A 22,190-nucleotide genomic window follows, 5' to 3' on the forward strand; every position below is an offset into this window, starting at 1 on the left:
TTCACAAACACCTCACAACACAAAGGTTTCTGCCATTCATCTACCTGGTCCTTTTTTAAAAATTCTCTCCGGACATCCCGGTAAGTGAATGTCCGTTAAACGCTTTGTTCTGCGGGAAATGAATGACACGTTACCTAACGCATTGGCTTCGCGGTACTTCTCTAAGGCAGCCTGTGGTTTCTTATTCTTGTACAAGACGTTTCCTTCGTTCCTAAGAGTTAGTGCTCTGGTTTCTGCCGGGAAGTACTTGTTTAAGAAACTGTTCAGAACCACGTTGATTCTGTAGGTGCCGGAGGCGTGGAGTTTGTCTTTGCAAAGTTTGCAGTGAGTTGACGGGGCTCTGGTGCCTTCTCGCTCTCTCTCCAGACAGTTCCTGCAGTAAGTGTGGCCGCACTGCAGGGTGACCGGCTCGTACAGGGTGCCCGTACACTTCAGGCAACTCAGCAAGCGTGTGGCAGACTGCTCTCCGTCCGTCCAACCCTGGCTGGACCTCATAGCCTCCGCCAGCCGCTCGACCAGAACCTCCAGGTGCTGCGGTCGGAGGATGCCCTGCTGCGACAGGAGCTTGTACTCCTCCAGAGATTCGGCCAGCCGGCCCCCGAGAGCCAGGCAGTGGGCACGCTTGAGCCTCAGCTCGTCCCGCTCGTCCTCCTGGCCGGCACGGATCGCCCGCAGCTGGCACTCGTAAATATCAGCGGCCAGCTGGAAATCCCTCGCCCGGAAAGCCTCGGTCGCCAGCTCCAGCATCTCCTCCTTCCCACTACCTTCTGCGCCCATGGCTGCGCTCGGACACTGCTCACTTGCCCGGAACTGTTCTCGGCAACATCGTGTCACCCTCCCTTCAATTCCGACGAACCTTAGACACAGAACAAAAAAATGTGTTACATAAAGCCAGATCACATGATCCCCCTTCGCCGCCTCCCATTGGCCTGACTCAGGCTGTTACAAAACCACCAAGTTCAGTACTGTTTTGTTTATTTTGAATTATTTTGGGGGAAAAATTGTACCAAAAGCTTCTCTCTCTTTCTCCGTTCTCCCCTACAGCTGCTTCATTTATCTTAACAGCCGCTTACAAGCAAATGTCCTCCACTTATACCACAGACTAGTGGTCATTATCAGTGGTTTAAATATGCACATTCGTTTCGTTCCAGAGAAAATATGCAAAGGATCTAAATCCAAATGATAATAGAATACAGCATCAGCACAATTCCACAATCATTTAACCGATATAAAGATCTCAATGCTGAATAGTGTCTTTGTAGTCCTTGGTAAAATGTTGTCTGAGGTGATGCGAAGTGTTTTGCATCAAAACTGTAATTAGTTTATTTTTCATGATAAAGCCACACAACACTGGCAAATCCAGTCGCTATCAAAACAAATTGGAGGCGGCAACTTATTTTTCTGTTCTAGACAAAATGTATTTGTTTATAACATAGTTCTGTCAACGACTGACATCGATGAATCGGGTCTAATTAACTTTTCTTCACAGAATGTTCTCTTCGTTTGACTCCAGTGAACGTAGGTTGTGTAGATTACATCACCCCCTTACATAAGATACAGCTAGCTCTCTGTCCTTTTATATAAAATAGCAACTTTTGTGTGCCTAGGGACAATACAGAAATAATCGCCCCCCTCCCCTGCAATGTAGAATTAAGGAGCCGGAACGTTGTCATAAACAAAATCAATAAAACTATAAGCATTTCTAACCAGTCGAAATTTGCAATCCTAACATGCGTCCGAAGAATTTGTTGACGTCCAAAAGTAAACACTGCAAATCTGGGCAAAAACTTTAAAAAAAACAAATTACATGTGAGGAAAACATTGTTTTCTTCAATTTGGTATTTTTTGGATATGTATTTTAACTGATGTGGCAGCCGCTACATAATCTAGTCACAAAGGTTTTCTTGAGAAATTAATTCATGTCGTTATCTTGGTTTCAGAATTTACCATCTGCAGTCGCAGACATGAGGCATTCCTGTACCGCGCGCTCGTTTGTTACTGAGGGCAGAGATAGGGTCGTAGTATCAAAGTGGTGAGGTTGTTGCTTGTGGCGTCATTGTTGCCACTGCGTGAATGTCTAAAAACGGGAACGAATAAATGTCATTTATGTAAAGCTCTGGAGTTATGTAGTGTAAGTTACTTTTGAAAGGCTCTAAAGTTGTACAGAAACAGCTACTTTCTGCGCCTTCAGTGGGAACCCTACCTCCCCACCAGATTCAAAATGTAATGCCTCAGAAAGACAGTATCCGTCATCAAGGACTCCCATTACTCAGATCGTTCTTATTACTTCCGTCGGACAGGAACCTAAAGATACCAGAGGTGATTGATAGGTTCGTGGCCTAAAGTAGAACGCGATCTTAACTTCAAACTTTCTGCATATTCACAAAGAGTTGACCTGCGTGTCCATGTAACAAGAGCTGTATAACTCATCGCCTTCTACCTTAGGCCACGAACTTATCAATCACCCATCTGTGGACACTTTCTGGAGGTCCAAGATCCATATCCTCCACAATCACTGGACTAATTGTGTAAATGTGGGAGGGGACTATTTTGAAAAATAAATGTGCTAAGTTTTTAAAAATTGACTCCTACCTTAGGCCATGAGCTTAACAATCACAATAAACATTTTAGGAACAGCTCTCCTCTCTGCCACCAGATTTCTGAGCGGACAGTGAACCAATCCTTCAACATTATCTAACTATTTTTGCTCTCTTTGTGCACTAGTTATTTAATTAAATTTTTATATATTTCTTCTTTTTTTGTAACTTACAGTCTTTTTGATGTATTGGACGGTGCTGCAGCCATAAACCAACAAATTTCACGAAGTATATTCAACCAGATTCTGATTCTGAAAGTGGAAAGGATGGTTAGGATACAAAGGGATTTCACAGTCACTGGATCTGAAAATCTTTACTGTCTCTACACAGGGTTTGAAAGGGGTTGGCTAAAAACAATCTGAATAACTTCAAGCTGCTGGAAAATTGAAATAGGACAAATGCTGGAAATCTGAAATAAAAACATTAAATAGAAAAATAAAACTGCAGATGCTGGAAATCTGAAATGAAACAGTAAATAGAGAAAAAATATAGCAGAGTGAAAATCTGAAATAAAAACAGTAAATAGAGAAAAAATATCTCAGGTGCTGGAAATTTGAATTAAATACAGAAATAGATAAATAAAATATCACAGGAAATCTTAAATAAAGATACTGGAAATACACAACAGGTTAGGCAGCATCTGTGGAAAGGGCAACAGAGTTAATAAACAGAGTTGCTGCCGCTCAGCATTCTCAACACTTTTGATTTGTATTTCCAGACTGATTCCATATGACTATGAGTGTCAAACCTCAATTAGGCTACTACAGGTCATAAACAAATATCATCAGTCAAAAGATGATGGTAAAATTCAGATCTTATTAAAGTAACAGAAAGCAATTTCCATTAAACCCCACCCTTTCCTCTTTATAATGGCTATTTCCCCTCTAGTTTTTCAGTCCAGATGAGGGCTCTCAATCCAAAGCATTGACTGGCCATTTCCCTTCATGGTCACACACTTCATAAAAGAACTTCAAAATCAAAGTAAGTTTATATTCAAAGTACATATATGTCAGCATATATAAGATGAATTTTCTTGCAGGCATTTACAGAAAAATATAGCAATACAATTGAATTTATGAAGAATGGTACATACACAAAGACTGACAAACCAATGTACAAAAGAAGACAAATTGGGCAAATAAAAAAATAAATAATACTGAGAACAGGAGTTGTAGAATCCTTGAAAAGTGATTCCACAAGTTGTGGAATCAGTTTGGTGTTGAGGTAACTGAAATTATCCACTCCAGTTCAGGAGCCTGATGGTTGAAGGGTAATAACTTTTCCTGAACCTCCCCAGAGGGTTCAACAATGAACCTTTCAAATCTACTCCTCATCTTTTTTTCTCTGGTCCTGTTGAAGGGTCTTGGTCCAAAATGTTCACTGTACTTTTTTCGACTGCCTGGCCTGCTGAGTTCCTCTAGCATTTCGTGTGTGTTGCTTGTTTTTCCAGCATCTGCAGATTTTCTCTTGTTTGTATTCAACAATGCATTTTTATATTCTAGATTTAGGGATGAGAGTCCCCAAGTTGAAGACCCAGATTCTTCTAGCAATTAGAAGTTTCTTCCGATGTATGGGGATCTTCTGAGTTGCTGATCTCCTCCAGTATCTCATGAGTGCTGCTCCAGATTCCAGTATCTGTATTCTCCTGTGTCTCGCTCTGGCATTGACCTAGAATAGGGCTCTTTCTCCAAGCTTGCTTATCTTTGCAACAAGCATTAGGAAAATTGAATTTATGGACTTAAAGTAAAATGCTGCAGATGCTGCAAAATCTGAAATAAAAATCAGAGAATCCTGGAAGTTCTTAGTATGTCAGGTAGCATCTGCGGACAGAAAAGGTTAATATTTTGTGTTGTGGAGTTTATTGTCACAGGCAGCTGTGGAGACCAGGCCACTGGGTATATTTAAAGTGGAGGTTGATAGTTTCTTATTTAATAAGGCTGTTAAAGGTTATGGGGAGAAGGCAGGAGAATGGGGTTGAGAGGGATAATAAATCATCCATAATGGAATGGCAGAGCAGACTCAATGGGTCAAAGCTGTAATTCTGCTCCTGAGACTTATGGTCTTATTCTTAAATCAGAGGTTGATAGGCTCTTGATTAGTAAGCATGTCAGAGGTAGTGGGGAGAAGGCAGGGGAATAGGGTTGAGAGGGGTAATAAATCAGAAATCATGGAATTGTGGAGCAGACCTGATGGCCAAATGGCTTAAAGGTGCTTCTATCTTCTATGGTTTTATGGTCTTTCAGTCAGGGCCTTTCCCGACCAAAAACCCATGAGATACAAAATCTGCTGAGGGCCAGATAAGAGGCATTCATGTCGGACGATCATGGAAATTACAAGAGGTCCAAGTATGATCTCCAGAAAGCTTTCTCATGGGTGAAATGTCAATTCCGGACTAAACTTGAATCACTGAAGGATGCTTGATAGTTGCGGCAGGGCTTCAATGCCATCACCTCTTGCAAAGTGAAATCAAGCAACATAAGTGACAACAAGACTTTGCTTCCAGATGAGCTCAATGTCTTCTATCCTCATTTTGACCCTCAAAAAAAGGAGGAACAATTATGATCTCCCAAAGCCCCCCAGCGATCCTGTAATTTCAGTCTATGTGCCTTATGTATGAACAGCCTTCAGGATGGTGAACCCACAGAAAGCATCCAGTCCAAATGGGGTAACTGGCCAAGCACTAAAGACCTGTGCTGGATTGTTCACTGAGACCTTTAACCTCTCACTTAGGCAATCTGAGGTACCCACCTGCTTTAAGCAATCTTCAATTATACCGTTGCCTAAGATGAGCCTGCCTCATTGACTACCATCCAATAGCACTTCCAACCACAGTGATGAGTTGTTCTGAGAGGCTGATGATGAAACTTATCAACTCCTGCCTGAGAGCAACTTGGATCCATTCCATTTTGCCTACCAGCACCACAGGTCCACATTGGCTCTTCACTCAGCTGTAGGACATCTAGACAGCAAAGAAGCATACATCAGGATGCTCTTTATTGACAATAGTTTGACGTTCAATATTATCATTCCCTCAAAACTACTCAATAATCTTCAAGACCCAGGCCTGACATTCTCCTTGTGCAATTGGATCCTTGATTTCCTCACTTGTAGACCTCAGTCAGTTCAGATTGGCAAGAACATCTCTTCTATGATCTCCATCAGCACAGGCACACTACAAGCTATGTGCTTAGTCCCCTTCTCTACTTGCTTTACACTTATGAATGTGTGGCTAAGCACAGCTCCAATGCCATATTTAAGTATGCTGATGACACAACTGTTGTAGGCCAAATCAAAGGTGGTGATGAATCAGCATATAGGAGAGAGATTGAACACCTGGCAGAGTTGTGCCACAACAACAACCTTTTACTCAATGTCAACAAGACCGTGGATCTGATTATTGACTTCAGGAGGAGGAAAACAGAAGTCTATGATCCAGTCCTCATCGGGGATTCAGAGATGCAGAGGGTTAGCAACTTAAAGTTCATTTATCATTTCAGAGAACCCGTCCTTTGCCCAGCACAGAAGTGCAATTATGAAAAAAGCACGGCAGCACCCCAACTTCCTTAGAAGTTTTCAAAGATTTGGTATGACATCTAAAACTTTGACAAACTTCTATAGATGTGTGGTGGAAAGCATATTGACTGGCTGCAGCACAACTTGGTTTGCTAACACCAATGCCCTTGAATGGAAAATCCTAAAAAAATAGTGGATACAGCCTGGTCCATTAAAGGTAAAGCCCTCCCCACAATTAAACATATCTTCATGGAGCATTGCTGCAAGAAAGCAGCATCCATCATAAAGGACCCTGTCCACCAAGATCCTGCTCTCTTCTCATTGTTGCCACTCAGAAAAAGGTACAGGAATCTCAGGACTCACACCACCAAGTTCAAGAATTGTTATTACCGCTCAACCTTCAGGCTCTTGAACCACAGGGGATAACCACTTAACTTCACTTGCCCCATCGTGGAAATGTCCCACAACTTTTGGATTCACTTTCAAGGACTCTTCCACTCATGCTTTTGATATTTATGACTTATTTATTTATTATTGTTATTATTATTATTATTATTATTATTATTATTATTATTATTATTATTATTATTATTATTATTATTATTATTATTATTATTATTATTTATTTTTTTCCTTTCTTTTTGTATTCGTATAGTTTGTTTTTTGCAGTCTGGTTGTCTACCCACTGGTGCGGTCTTTCATTGATTCTATTGTAATTATTGAATTTATTTAGTATGCCTGCAAGATAATGAATCTCACTGTTGCATATAGTGATATATATTGTGTAAATACATATGTACCTAGATAATAAATTTACATTGAGCTTAACTTTAGGTTGATGAATTTTCATCAGAACTGCCTGATACAAACTGGAAAGGCTGGCTATCTGAAATAGTTGAGTTCAATGTTAAATTCTGAAGATTACAATGTTGTCAGCTGGATGCTGAGATGCTGCTCTTTGTGTGAAATAAACAGGCTAATAATTAGCATTCAATTAGCACAGAAATAGGCCAACCAACTAACCATCTGGCTCACCAAATCAGGTTGAAGGCTTGAGAAGTGAACTGTGCAAATGTGCAGTATTGGGAACTGAACGCTGTAAGGACAGACAAGGGACTTCGGAGTTCATGAATTCAATTTCAAAATGGACATTACAAGAAAAAATAATTGTGATTAGCTTTACAGATGGAGTATAAAGGAAAATGAGGGAAACTTTTACAGTTCTATCATTTCCAAGGAATGAATTGTATGTTAATTTATAAGTTTCTCCCCAACATAACGAATAAGGAACTCATTCCATTGCTTTGTTCATTGTTATAGAACATAGGCGAGTACAGTATAGGAACAGGCCCTTCGGCCCGCAGTGTTGTGCTATATCAATTAAATTAGCAATCAATTGGTCCACTGAACTAATCTCTTCTACCTACACAATGTCCATATTCCTTCATTTTCATATGACTATCTAAACGTCTCTTAAAAGTCCCTAATATTTCTGCCTCTACCACCACCCCAGAAAGCACATTCCACGTACCCATCACTCTCTGTGTAAAATGCTTGCCTCTCACATCTCCTTTGAAATTGCCCCCTCCCGGGCATGTCCTCTGGTATTAGACTTTTCAACCCTGGGGGAGAAAAGATACTGTCTACTCTATCTATGTGTAACACCTACCCAACAGGCTGGTATATGTCTAGGGGAAAAGGAGATCCAGCCACTCACCAACTCCACCTCCCGTACACGCAGGTGCTGTGGGAATCAAGTTTATGCCGCGCGCACACACACCATATCAAACTCACACCAGATACTGTTATGCAATGCACTTTAAAGATTTTACTAAAACTATGCAATACAATATATATGAAGGAAAAGAAAATAAAGTAAAAGGCGCCAACTTATCAAAGTTCAGTCAGTTTAGTGCACATCGTTGGAGCTCAACCATCAAACCATTCGACCCCTCGTCGCTTTCCTCCGACCTCCATGTCCTCACAACTGGGACCACCCGTGTGGTCGACCGAGCAGTGCAGCGCTCGTCCACCTTCCTTGGCGTCTTCTTCCCGACTCTCCTGACAAGACCGCGAAACCCCCAAGCTCCCAGCCCCACAAGACAAAATAACATTCCCCATTGGTCAACAAATGAATACAATCCCAATATCAGCAAGTCTAAAGCTAAACAACTGCGAGAGAAAGCACTTATCATACAAAGAAGTATTCCTACTCTTAACAAAACAAAGAAGTCATTTTGATTAACATGCACAGTAAATTGTACATTTGCTTCATGTAATCTTATAAACTAACTTCTATCAGATGTCCCCTCACCTCCACTACACCAGAGAAAACAAACCAGGTTTATCCAGCAGGGTTTTCAACAGGATGATCTGCAAGATTAGTCAACACGCCTTGGGCCACAGCCTCACAATAAAGAGATATCCCTAAAGAACTGAGATGAGGGGCAATTTCTTCAGCTCAAAGGTAGTGAATCTGAGGAATTCATTGTCAATGAAGGCTGAAGAGGCCATGTCAATGGGTGTATTTAAGGGAGAAACTGATAGGTTCATGATTGGTAAAGATGGGAAAGGTTATGAGGAGGAGGCCCAAGATGGGGATGAGAAAACAAAATTTAGCCAAGACTGTTTACTCTTCTCCATAGATGCTGCCTGGCTTGCTGAGTTTCTCCAGCATTTTGTGTATATTACTTTGATTTCCAGCATCTGCAGAGTTTCTTTTGCTTAGCCATGAATGAATGGTGCACCAGAATCGATTGACTAAAAGACCATATTCTGCTTCTGTATCTTTTCAGTTTATGATCATAAGGGATTAAAGTGGTAATGTCTATATCCAAACTATTGCTTAATTTAACTCTCCCGGATATTAAAGTTCTAAAGCCAAGGAAGACTCCCCCTCAAGATCAGCGAGTCTTCCCCCCACCACCCAAGGGATCAGTGGTATTGGAGGTCCATATGGGCAGGAGATACAAGTGAAGTGACCCCCAGATACATGATTTGGCAAGCCCAGAGTTTGGGAGGGCAATCTCGGCAATCCCTTGGATTGATATCAAAGATCAAAGCCTGAAAGTCAATCGGAAGTCCGGAATTTGAGGCCCGATGGCTGAAGCCTTTGACTCCACTGGGGGAGTCGGAGGCATTTGTCTGCTATTCCATGTCTCCAATAGAGGCTGGAGGTCTGGCCTGCCCTGAGGTTAGAGGAGTGTGTGTGTGTGTGTGTGTGTGTGTGTGTGTGTGTGTGTGTGTGTGTGTGTGTGTGTGTGTGTGTGTTGTTAATGCAAATGGCACATTTCACTGAATAAGACTATAAAAGATAGGAGCAGAATTAGGCCATTCAGCCCATCTTCTCTGCCATTCCTTCATGGCTGATTTATTATCCTTCTCAACCCCATCCTCTTGCCTTCTACCCATAACTTTTGACACCCTGTCTAATCAAGAACTATTCAACCTCCATTTTAAACATACACAATGATTTGGCCTCCACAGCCGTCTGTAGCAATGAATTCTAGAATCACCATCCTGCGGCTAAAGAAACTCCTCTTCATATGTTTCAATGTATGTGTGATAAATAAATGAATCTGCCTGGGAAATGACATTAAATGGAGATTCTCAGTAAGCGTGGGATGGCTATGCAAACAAAGTACCCCTTACTCCTCAGGATGTTCAAAAGCATCTCATTCTGCCAACTTCCAATTCTAATGAAGTGGGTAAACATGACAGCTAACTTGTGCACAAACATCAATTTACATGAATGACAACTTAATCTGTTTGTAATGATACTGATCAAAGGAGAGACATTAGTCAGAGCACTGAAATGATTCTGATGTCTACAATGCAGAACTTCCTCAGCAGTGCTCTGAAGAGACAGGCTAAATTATACGCTCCAGAACTGGACGGCGTGAGATGTTAAAGCTTCTGAGTCAGATGTGTGAATGTTACCAAATGAGTCAACCTGATATTTCAGTGATTATGTAATGTTGTGATGATACAAAACTTTGGAGAATGATCAGGGGAATCATGTGACATAAAAGGGCAAGAGTGAACCATTATAAAATCACGTCTGAACTTTTAACCCGTGAATTGTCTAAAATAATTCCAGATTACAGCTGATTTTGGCACTGATGTGACTGCTAGCAGTGCCAACTAATTGAGAAGATAATCAATCTCAGCCATGAAGCACTCTATAGGAAATTTGTAAGTCCTTGTTGACATGAAAAATCTCTCATAATGAAGGTCACCTAGAGATAAAACGAAACTACTGACGATGCAAGGAGTTGGGAGATAGCAAGTGGGGAAAAAGTTGCAGACTAAATTATTTTTAAATACTTTATTACTTTCCATTCTCCTGCTTCTCAGCAGCAGTTCTGCATACAAAAATCCAATCTTAGTAAAGATAAAATGTCATTAACTCCAAAGCTCTGTATCCTAGCAATATGAAATCTTTAACTTGGATTTAATAGGAAAGCTTATTGTGAAGGTCAGTGGCCACTTTATTAGGTATCTATTGTAGCATATAAAATGGCCACTGACTGTATGTTCATGGTCTTCTGCTGCTATAGCCCAATCACTTCCAAGATTTAACATGTTTGCATTCAGAAATGCTCTTCTGTATACCACTGTTGTAAACCATGGCTATTTGTGTTACTGTGGCCTTCCAGTAGGGTCATTCTTCTCTGACCTCACCCATAACAAGATGTTTTTGCCCACAGAACTGTCTCTCACTGGACATTGTTTGTTTTTCACACCATTTTCTCTAAACTCAAGAGACTGTTGTATTTGAAAATCCCAGATCAGCAGTTTCTGAGATACTCAAACCACCCTGTCTGGCACCAACAATCATTCCACAGTCAAAGTCACTTAGATCACATTTATTCCCCATTCAAATGTTTAGTCTGAACAGTAACTGCATATTTTGACCATGTCTGCAAGCCTTTATGTATTGAGTTGCTGCCATGTGATTGGCTAATCACTTATTTGCATTCATGAGCACCTAATAAAATGGCTGCTGAGGATCCTTCATTTTAGATGGCCCAATTCTAATCCTAGGCCTTATGATTATATGATATGGACCTAACACAGGAAATTGGGACTAGCTAGGTTGACAATGCAATTGGCATGGACTCATTGGGCCAAAGAGCCTGTATCCATTACTCTATGTCTCTGTGTACAATGATCACTTCTTTAATTGGTCAAAAACAATAGGATTACTTAATGCCTGTTGATGTTGATTGCATTTATATAATTTGGTATATTCAATTACATTTTATTCGATATAATGTTTGTGTTATGATTTTTAATTTTGCAACATATTTTTATGAATATATTGATTTATTTTTATTTATATAGCACACTTCCAATATTAAGATGCGGGCTTAAAGTGTTTACATAGATTGTAAAGTTATTTATTTATTGAATTACAGTGCGGAACAGGCCCTTTCGACCCTTCGAGCTGCACCACCCATCAACCCTTGATTTAACACTAGTCTAATCACAGGACAATTTACAATGACCAAGTAACATCTTTGGACAGTGGGTGAAAGCCAGAGCACCTGGAGGAAACAGGAAGAATGTACGAACTCCTCCCAGACAGTGGTAATTGAACCCAAATCACTGGTACTGTAAAGCATTGTAAACACTACCAATAAAAATGGAAAGGTACAATAAAGCTTCTTTGACAAGTTATGCAAGTTTTCTATGGGCTTTTATTACATATTGCGTACAAAGTATGACACGATCTTTTACAATACATCAAGTGAAATGTGATTGCACAGAAAAAAGTTACATCAGATTAGTGATATGAATACAAGTGTTATGCTATTCACATAGTGACATGATTTACAATCCATCATTTTCCTGCTTTGACCAGTACTTGATTGCATAGTTATCCCTTTTTATCTCTCTCACCATACCTTGGCTTCTGCTGGTGCATTTTACCATTTTATACACACTGACACTGCGGCTTGAGTTGACTTATCCAAATCAGATGCAACACTATTGATTGACATGCTGGTTTGTTTTGTAAGACCTGGCATTTCAACACAGTTGAATACCAGGAACCAATTCAAGTCTGTAATACATCAGCGATCTCAAATCACAAGTCATGACTTGGATGCTCTGCACACATACTAAAAATAACGTGCAAGTTCCCTGGCTAGGAAGGCTCATCAAAGCTAAATTATCTCCTGTAGATGACAATTGGCAAATTTATGTTATGCCAGTTTGTTTTCTTTAAATATATCAAGTATTTGAAATATATTAATCTTGAATTTTGAGGATGCTTCTTTTTTCCAAATCATTTATTTCTTTCAAGATTAGGGCGACGTTGTACCGTAACTCCTGGAACTTGGCAACAGGGACCTGGAAATAAAAAAAAGTGTGAGAAATAAGGAAGTGGACATACTTGCTCAATAGCTCATAAGTAAATAAAGGAAATAATGAAATTTCTGGCCTTTTCTGGCTTGTTTTTGGATTTTTAGAACTTTTGAAATTTTAGGGAAAAGCCCACAACAAGTGGTGCACATTGTCCAGTCCATCACAAGAAAAGCACTCCCCACCATTCAGCACATTTACCAGGATACAGAGATTCAAAGTACATTTATTATAAAAGTATGTATGCAATAGGCAACCTGAATTTTGTCTTTCCGCAGACAGCCATCAAACAAAGGAACACCATGGAACCCATTCAAAGTGAACATCAAACACCCAATGCACAATGTAAGAACAAATCGTGCAAACAGCAAGAAACCAACCCACAGTATATAAAACATCACAGATTCCTTGAAACAGTATAGGTATGTTCTGTTTAGTTCAATTGAGTGTGGAGGTTCAGTTTAGTTCAATTTAACACTGATTTGCCACAGAAAGCAGCATCCACCATCAAGAACTCCCATCATCCAAGCCATGTTCACTTCTAGCTGCTGTCATTGGGAAGGAGGTACAGCTGATTTAGGTCCCAGACCACTAGTTTCAGGAAAAGTTATTATCCTACAACCATCAGGGCCCTGAAACAATGTGAATATCTTCACTCACTTCAACACTGAACTGATTTAACAACTTATGGACTCACCTTCACTTATGGACTCTATAACTCACGTTCTTAGTATTTTTTAAATTTATTTTGTTTTTGCATATTGGTTGTTTATCAGCCTTGGTGTGCAGTTTTTCATTGATTCGTAGAATGAGATTTCCACTATTTTCCGATTTTATTTTTGGATTTCTAGTACTTTTATAATTACAGATCTTCCCTGAAACCTCTTGTCCCGAGTTATCTCCAAAACTAAAGAACAGAGACATACAACCTAGCAGGTCAGCCAGCACCTATGGAAAAGAATGAATAGTCGATGTTTCAGGCCAAGACCCTTCATCAGAACTGAAGATTTAAACATCTTTAGGGTAGGCATCTCTTGAAGAGACTTTGCAATGGAGCAGCAAATCATAAACACGAGAGATTCAGAAGATGCTGGAAATCCAGAGCATGAAACACAAAATACATAAGGAACTCAGCAGGTTAGGTAGTACCTATGGAAAGGAGTTAACAGTTGATGTTTTATATATGGATTTAAACTTCTTCAGGGTAGGCATACCTTGACGAGACCCATCCCCAAACCAGTTTCAATGAACAGTTTCTGTGAAGGAAAGGAATTGTTGATGTTTTAGATTGAAACCCTGCATCAGACTTAAGACCATAAGGTATAGGAGCAGAATTAGGCCATTTGGCCCATCAGGTCATTTCATCATGGCTGATCCAATTTTTCTCTCAGCCCCAACATTTGCCTTCTCCCCATAGCCCTTCATGTCCAGACCAACATCTATCAACCTCTGCCTTAAGCATACATAAAGACCTGGCCTCCACAGCTGCCTGTGGCAAAGTATTCCGCAGGTTCACCACTCTAGCTAAAGAAATTCCGCCTCATTTCCATTCTAAAAGGGCATCCCTCTGTTCTGTGTCCTCTGGTCTTAGACTCTTCCACCATCGAAAACATCCTCTCCACATCTACTCTATGTTTTATAAAGTTTCAACATTACATTCTTGCTTTTATATTCTAGTCCTCTTGATATTAATGCTAATATTGCATTTTCCTTCGTCACCACAGACTCACCCTGCAAATAAACCTTTAAGGAATCCTGCACTTCTAAGTCCATTTGCACCTCAGTTTTTTGTATATTCTATTTTGAAAATAGTCAACCTTTCATTTTCACTATCAAAGTGCATGATCATACAGTACCTGACATCAGGGTTTCAACCTGGAATGTTAGCAGTTCCTTTTGCCACTACAAGGAGCACGGTAACATAGCGGTTATCTTAACACCATTACAATGCCAGCAACCTGGGATGTATTCCTGCTGCTGTCTGTAAGGCGTTTGTATGTTCTCCCCGTGACTGCGTGGGTTTCCTCCAGTTGCTCCAGTTTCCTCCCATACTGCAAAGGCATATGGGTTAGTAGGTTAATTAGTCACATGGATGTAATTAGGTGCCATGGTTTCATTGGGCCAGAAGGGCCTGTTATCAAGCTGTATCTCTAAACAGAAGAACTAAATAAACTGTTAAAAATGGTGCCTGTGAACCACAGTGACGTTCTGTGGTCTGCGGACAATACTTCTAAATATTCCTCTTTTGAATTACTATCACTGCAATCTGCAACATGTAATCTATTTATTTATTTATTCCTTTCCTTTTGTAATTCCAGTTTGTTCTCTTCTGCACTCTGGTTGAACGTCCAAGTTGGGCAGCCTTTCATTGATTCTGTTGTGATTAAGTATGCCCACAAAAAAAAATGAACCTCAGGGTTGTATAAGGCGACATTTATGTACCTTGATAATAGACATCAGGAGACTTGAACAGGCAGTGGGCCATTGCTCTGGAAATAAAACAGGACCAATAGAAGTGACTCAATGAAATGAATTTTTTTTGAACAGGAGATTAGAGCCAGATCATTAAATTGATATCATCATAAATAAATCCTGCAGGGCAGTTAGGAGAAACCCCTTGACCCAGACAATCATCAGTGTGTTGCACTTGCTAAAGCATATACCATGTATGCTTTTAAATATAAGTGAGATAAACATGTGGGAGAACAAAGCTATTGTTAACAGAGTTAGGCTGAGTAAAATGGAGCAACCATTCGTGTGGATGGCTGATTTCAACTGTGTTCAGAATCAGAATCACTTCTAATTTCACCAGCATATGTTGTGAAATTTGTTGTTTTGCGGCAGCAGTACAATGCAATACATAATAATAACTGTCAATTACAGTAAATATATATATATATTAAATTAAATAAGTTGTCCAAAACTAGTAGTGAGATAGTGTTCATGGGTTCGATGTCCAATCAGAAATCTGATAGCAGAGGGGAAGAAACAATTCCTGAATCACTGAGTGTGTGCCTTCAGGCTCCTGTACCTCCTTCCTGATGGTAACAATGAGAAGAGGGCATATCCTGGTTGATGGGAGTCCTTAATGATGGATGCTGCCTTTTTGAGGATGCTGCTCCTTGAAGATCTACTTCAATATTCTACTGTTTGGAAGTCCAGTGGCCACTTTATAAGGTACACAGTCTTCTGCTGCTGTAGCAGCACTCACTTCAAAGTTCTGATGTGTTGTGTGTTCAGAGATGCTCTTCCACACACCACGGTTGTAACATGTGGTTATTTCAGTCACTGTCACCCTCCCGCCACCTTGACAAGTCTGACCACTCTCCTCTGACTTCTCTCACTAACAACGTGCGTTTGACACAGTACTGCTGTCCACTGGATTTTATTTTTGTTTTTTACACCATTCTTTGTGAACTGTAGAGACCATTGTGCATGAAAATCCCGGCAGATCAGCAGTTTCTAAGATACTTAAACCACTCCACCTGGCACTAGCAGTCATTCAATGGTAAAAGTCACTTAGATCATATTTATTCCCCATTCTGAACCATATCTTCATGTTTTTATATATTGAGTTGCTACCAGATCATTGACTGATTGAATATTTGCATTAACATGGTGAACAGGTGTACCTCATCAATCGAGTATATCTTTGGCATGCACATTTTCAATAAAAGTTTTTGAAGAAATAGGAGGTATGGGGATTCTTTGACCCTAAAGAAAATAATTTCTATTCTGTTAACTCCTAGCTTCCATGTCTCAACAATAGCACAAAGGAGCACACTTGGAAAATGCTACCAAAATATATTGATTAATCTTTATGTTGGGGATGACAGGAGTAAATGGCCCTAGACCGTCCGTGCACCTGAAGCGGAGAGTAAGCAGTTGTAAACACAAGATACTCTGCAGACGCTGGAAATCCAGAACAACACACACAGAATGCTGGAAGAACTCAGTAGTCAGGCAGTATCCATGGAAAGGAATAAAGTGCTGACGTTTCGGGCTGAGAGCTTGACCTGCTGATACCATGTAGATTCCACGTTTGCTGTGAGAGACATAAAAATGACAGGTGATGGTCTTGATGAAGGGTCTCAGCCAGAAACGTAGACTCTTTATTCCTTTTCATAGGTACCTCCTGAACCGCTGAGTTCCTCCTGCATTTGAGCTTGTTGCCTGTTGAATTTGCTCTGTCGATGAAGGAATTTTCACATTTCCATCTACCGCTCTCATTGTGTAAGTTCTGATTCCGAACTTCACAGATATCAGAGATAAAGTCTTTGGAGAAAAACTCAGTGGAGGCACTGAGATTATACTCCTGCTGAGACGTATTATGTGAAAGCCAGAACTGCTCACAGTTCTCTTGTCTGACCAATGCCTTGTGAAGTCTCAGCACGTGTTTGTATATGCAACATAAACTAATGCCACTTGCTTTCTGGTTTTGTTGGCAGTAAAAAGGGAACAGAAATGCAATTGTTTTCCAACGTTTGGGGCAGCCCGGTAATGTAGACGTCAGTGTAACACCATTACAGCACCAATGATCAGGGTTCAATTCCACCCCTGTCTGTAAGAAGTTTATCCTGTACATTCTCCCCGTGACCACATGCATTTCCTCTGGGTTCTCTAGTTTTCTCCCACATTCCAAGATCAGTTAATTATTCACATGGGTGTACTTAAGCAATACAGTCATGTTGAACAATAAGGATCTGCTACTGTGCTGAATCCCTAAATAAAAATTTAAATTTAGAAAAAATTGCAAATCCAATTCTGGGAACTACTTGCATTGTCAATGAAACCATTTAACAGTAGAGATGATTTAAGTCCATGGATTCTCTTCAAATGCACATGTTTTGGTTTACAAGAAGCCAAATATAGTCTGAGGGAGCACAGGAAGTCTTAGATGAGGAGAAATAGTGTCTCTTCTTCCCTAACTATTAAAGTTCTTAGTGATAGGTTGTACCAACTGCTTTAAAGAATCAGAATTAGATTTAATATCAGACAGACAGACATATTTTATTGACCCCGAGGGAAACTGGGTTTCGTTACAGCCGTACCAACCAAGAATAGTGAAGCAATATAGCAATACACTGGAATTTAGAAGGATGAGAGGGGATCTGATTGAAAAATATAAGATTATTAAGGGATTTGACATGCTAGAGGCAGGAAGCATGTTCCCACTGATGGATGAGTCCAGAACTAGAAGCCACTGTTTAAGAATAAGGGGTAGGCCATTTAGAACAGAGATGCAGAAAAACTTTTTCACCCAGAGAGTGGTGGATATGTGGGATGCTCTGCCCCAGAAAGCAGTGGAGGCCAAGCCTCTGGATGCATTCAAGAGAGAGTTAGATACAGCTCTTACAGATAGCGGGGTCAAGGGATATGGGGAGAGGGCAGGAATGGGGTACTGATTGTTTATGATCAGCCATGATCACAGCAAATGGCAGTGCAGGCTAGAAGGGCCGAATGGCCTACTCCTGCACCTACTGTTTATTGTTTGTCAATATAAAACCATAAATAATTTAATAATACGTTAATCATGCCAAGTGGAAATTGGCATTGGCATATATATCATGAAGTTTGTTGTTTTGTGGAAGCTGTACATTGCAATAATAATATCTATGAATTACAAGTATATAAAGAAAAGAAAGTTAAATTAAATAACTAGTGCAAAAAGAGAAGAAAAAATAAATATTCAGCTAGTGTTCATTTGAGTAACAGGATGGAGGTACATCTCTACCAAAGGAGGTGTAAGGCGCTCCTTTCCTCCACTAGCCTGTAGGTCACCCTTGAGCAAGGTGTAGCACCTGCTTAGCCCCTCCGATCAGGGTCACATGAAACCATGGGAGCAGGTGGTGGATGGTCGTATGAGCAGCTGGTGTACATCACAATACTTGGCTATGTGACCTTTAACACAAGGCAGATACTGAAGAGTATTGATAGTGGCGGGGGTCACCTGTCGTGTAAACACACTGCTCAGAAGAAGACAATGGCAAACCACTTTTCTAGAAAAATTTGTCAAGAACAATAATGGTCGACATGGCACGTAATAATGATGATGATGAGTGTTCATGGACTCATTGTATATTCAGTAATCTGATGGCGGAGGGGGAAGAAACGGCAAAGGAGAAGAATTTGGCCAATGAAGTGCACTCTAAATAAACAGGTTGACCTCTTCTGAAATTTGAAAACAACAGGACTGAATCTCAGAGGCAGAGTTCCACAGGCGTAGATTTTACAATGCATGTTTGGTACAAACAAGGAATACATTTTGACCTTTATATTGTTACGATCAAACCTAGGTGTAGGAAGAGTACCAATCAGTGAATGATTGCTTCATGTTTACAAGAGTAGCACTCAATTGTAATCACACAATTATTTATATTCAGATTAGCAACAGAATACAATCACTGCAATGGTTATTGAAGAACAACTATGCAATGCTCAATAAGCCTTTAGTACGTGTGAGGACTCGAGGACTGCTTGCAGAAAAATGTGTAAAATGGAGATTAAGAGCCAATCTTTATGCAGAGAAATTCTGTGGAAAAGATTCAGCAGGCAGGCAGCTCTAATGAGCGATGAGGAGCCAGGAACAGGAGATATATTCATCTCCAAGACCGGTGGTTTGGACGTTGAGGAGTGTGTGTTACACTTACAATTGAGTCAGACGACTCCCTGAGCTCCTGATAACTGCAGGAGCCCAATGTAGCGTTACTCCAGCTCACGAGGAAGAAACTAAACCTGTTAAGCTTGCAAAGTTGCGATCCTTTAAATCTGTGATAATATCTTATTTATAGTTTATTTTCCTGTCAGATGACAGATATGATCAATTGTTCAATGTGGTGACTAAATGTTAGCTATAATCTTAGCTGGAATATAAGATCTACACTGAGCCAAGAAATATATTCAGATTTATTTATTGCATGCACATCAACACATCCAATGAAATGCGTCGCTTGCGTTAACAAACAACACAACCTAAGGACGTTGTTCCCTCTAAGCTACGCAGTAACTGAAATGCTTCTGCGCACAAAGCGTTTGTTGTTGCACAGCTGGAATTGGGTGCAGCTAGAAAAAGTTTACAAAACTTGAAAGTTTTTTTTGTTGTACTGTATTTCATTACAACCTTCAATTAATAATTACTTTAAAATAAAAAGTGTGTGACTTAAATTTTCATTCTGAATATTCATAGTATGCATATTACAAAAACAAAGCATTTAACGTGCCAGATAGTTTTCAGGCCGTGCGAAAATCTCTTGCTCAGAGCAATGGTTGGTCCATACAGGTGTAAAAGAAAATTAGAAGGAACAATGACTAAGGATGCGCTGGGGGCAGCCGGTAAGTTTCGGCACACATTCCAGTGCCAACGAAGCATGCTCACCATGTATAAGGATGGATAATATTAATGATAAAGAAGCAATAAGTAGAATGCCATTCACCACTGTTGTCCAAGACCACGAGAAATCCTGGAGAATTGTGGACGCAGACCAACCTCCCATCTTGGACTAGTCACTCTTGTTTCTCTCCTCTCCCGTTGAACAGAAGATACAAAAACCAGACAGCACGTACCACCAGGCTCAGAATAGCTTCTATTCTGCTAATATTAGACTCTGAGATGAGCTAACATATGCATTCTTGATCTTCCATTCTTCCTTGCAATGGTTCTTGCACATTATCAGTCTGATTGCACTACACTCTCTGTAACAACTTTATACTACAGTCTGTTTATCTTACTACCGCAAATCAGAGGGCACAACCTCAGAATACAAGGACCTCCCTTTAGAACAGAGATGAGGAGGAATTTCTTTAGCCAAAGGGTGGAGAATCTGTGAAATACACTGCCACAAACGGCTGTGGAGATCAAGTTATTGTGTATATTTAAAGGGGAAGGTGGTAGGTACTTAATTTGTCAGGGCATCAAAGGTTATGGGGAGAATGGGGTCAAAAAGGACAATGTATCAGCCATGTTGGAACAGCAGAGCTGCATCAATAGGCCGAATGGCCTAATTCTGCTCCTTTCACTTATGGTCTTGATGTACTTATGTATCGCATGCAAACAAACGCTTTTCACTGTATTTCGTACAGATCCAAAAATAAACCAACATCAGTGTGTAAGGTTGCAGACTGTCCCCAGCACATCCTCGGACTGTGGCGGTCTTTGACGCAAACAGTGCATTTCACTGTATGTCTACATATGACAAATAAAGTAAATTGGTTTAATCTGAAGACCATTTAGCTGGCCTTCACATGTGCTGAGGGTGTAAATTGGTTTATTATTGTCACATGTATTGAGCTACAGATTACTTCATCACATCAGTGCTTTGAAATAAGAATAACGTGTTATAAGTGCAGGGAAGACGGACAAAAAGGTGCAAGATTATAACGAGGTAGATTGTGAGGTCAAGTATACATCTTATCATACTAGTGGACTATTTAACAGTTTTATTTAACAACTTTTATAGACGTTTGGTAGAGAGTAGATTGACTGGTTTCACCACATCCTGGTATGGAAACACCAATGCCTATCAATGGAAATTCCTACAAAAAGTAATGGATACGGCCCAGTCCATCATGGCTAAAGCCGTTGCCATCGTTGTACACATCTACACGGAGCGCTGTCGCAGGAAAGCAGCATCCATCATCAGGAACTCCCACCACCCATGTCATGCTCTCTTCTCACTGCTGCCATCAGGAAGAAGGGACAGGAGCCTCAGGGTTCACATCACCAGGTCCAGGAACAGTTGCTACCCCTCAAGCATCAGGCTCTTGAACCAAAGGTGATAACTTCACTCACTCCATCACTGAGATGCTCCCACAACCTATAGACTCACTTTGAAGGACTCTTTGGCTCATGTTCACAATATTTATAACTTATGTATTTACTATTATTATTTCTTTCTTTTTGTATTTGCACAGTTTGTTGTCTTTTGTACAAGTGGTTAAACTTCCAAGTTGGTCCAGTCTTTCATTGATGCTATTATAGATTTACTGAATATGCCTGCAAGAAAATGAATATGGTGACATATATGTACCTTGATGTTAAATTTACTTTGAACTTTATTACAGCAGGCTGGAAGCTGCTCCTTCAGCTTGTTGGTGGTTGTTCTTCATATCCGATGATGCCGGGAAATCAGGGCAAGAGAATTTACAAAGTGGAAAAGCCACTGAGACAATTCCACTCTCTTGACCTCAGAAGTGTGGGTCCAGTAGTATGAAAAGTCATCACAACTGGGGTCTTCCTTGGTTGCAGTGGATGACCATGACTTTGCTGTGCTTCGTCTGGCTCTTCGCTCCACATGGAGTGTTGTAGAACCACCTTTCTGCCGTTTGGATCTCACTGTAGATCCCATCTGCTCAGCTTGCCGGAACTGACGTGCCTCCATCCCATCAGGGTGCGGTTTGCCGGCCGTCCTCGCGTGGTTTAGCCCACCTGTGGAAGCACTGTACCAGGGAGCAGCCCCCATCACATGCAGACAGCTACTCAGAGCCATTGATGAGAGCTGAGTGTCTGGAGAGTGAGCTGCTCCAGACTGGACATGACAAGTCTCAATGAGCTTGGTGGTAAATATTTAAAGTTAAAACAAATTTGGAGATGCCAATTCTAAAATACATGAAAGAAATACTTCTGTTACGACTCATTCCATACCAGATTAATTTGGCCAACTATTAACACTCAATGCTCCCAGAGACTTATAAAAAATGGAAGATGGCTCTGGG

At 40.5% G+C, this 22,190-nt stretch overlaps 2 protein-coding genes across 6 annotated transcripts in view; both read right to left on the reverse strand.

The window, feature by feature from the left end:
- The window catches only part of LOC132397912 (LON peptidase N-terminal domain and RING finger protein 3-like), a 58,893-nt gene extending 58,047 nt beyond the window's left edge, over positions 1 to 846 (reverse strand). For all 4 annotated transcript variants that reach the window (XM_059976710.1, XM_059976709.1, XM_059976707.1 and 1 more), the window contains exon 1: positions 135 to 846. In XM_059976710.1, the coding sequence (XP_059832693.1) occupies positions 135 to 777 (643 nt within the window). In that variant the 5' untranslated portion in view covers positions 778 to 846. The remainder of the gene's footprint in view (positions 1 to 134) is intronic.
- Positions 847 to 11,650: 10,804 nt separating this feature from the next.
- commd5 (COMM domain containing 5) overlaps positions 11,651 to 22,190 on the reverse strand; it is a 61,643-nt gene continuing 51,103 nt past the window's right edge. The window contains exons 8-9 of one of the 2 annotated variants that reach the window (XR_009513484.1): positions 14,336 to 14,530; positions 11,651 to 12,467 (exon numbers count right to left, since the gene is read on the reverse strand). Coding sequence is in view for 1 of the 2 variants with exons in the window: in XM_059976711.1 (XP_059832694.1) it covers positions 12,366 to 12,467 (102 nt within the window). In the remaining variant the exon portion in view is untranslated. The remainder of the gene's footprint in view (positions 12,468 to 14,335; positions 14,531 to 22,190) is intronic. The other variant, XM_059976711.1, reaches the window with a different exon arrangement.

The sequence above is a fragment of the Hypanus sabinus genome, chromosome 8 (assembly GCF_030144855.1).
Source record: "Hypanus sabinus isolate sHypSab1 chromosome 8, sHypSab1.hap1, whole genome shotgun sequence".
NCBI lineage: Eukaryota > Metazoa > Chordata > Chondrichthyes > Myliobatiformes > Dasyatidae > Hypanus > Hypanus sabinus.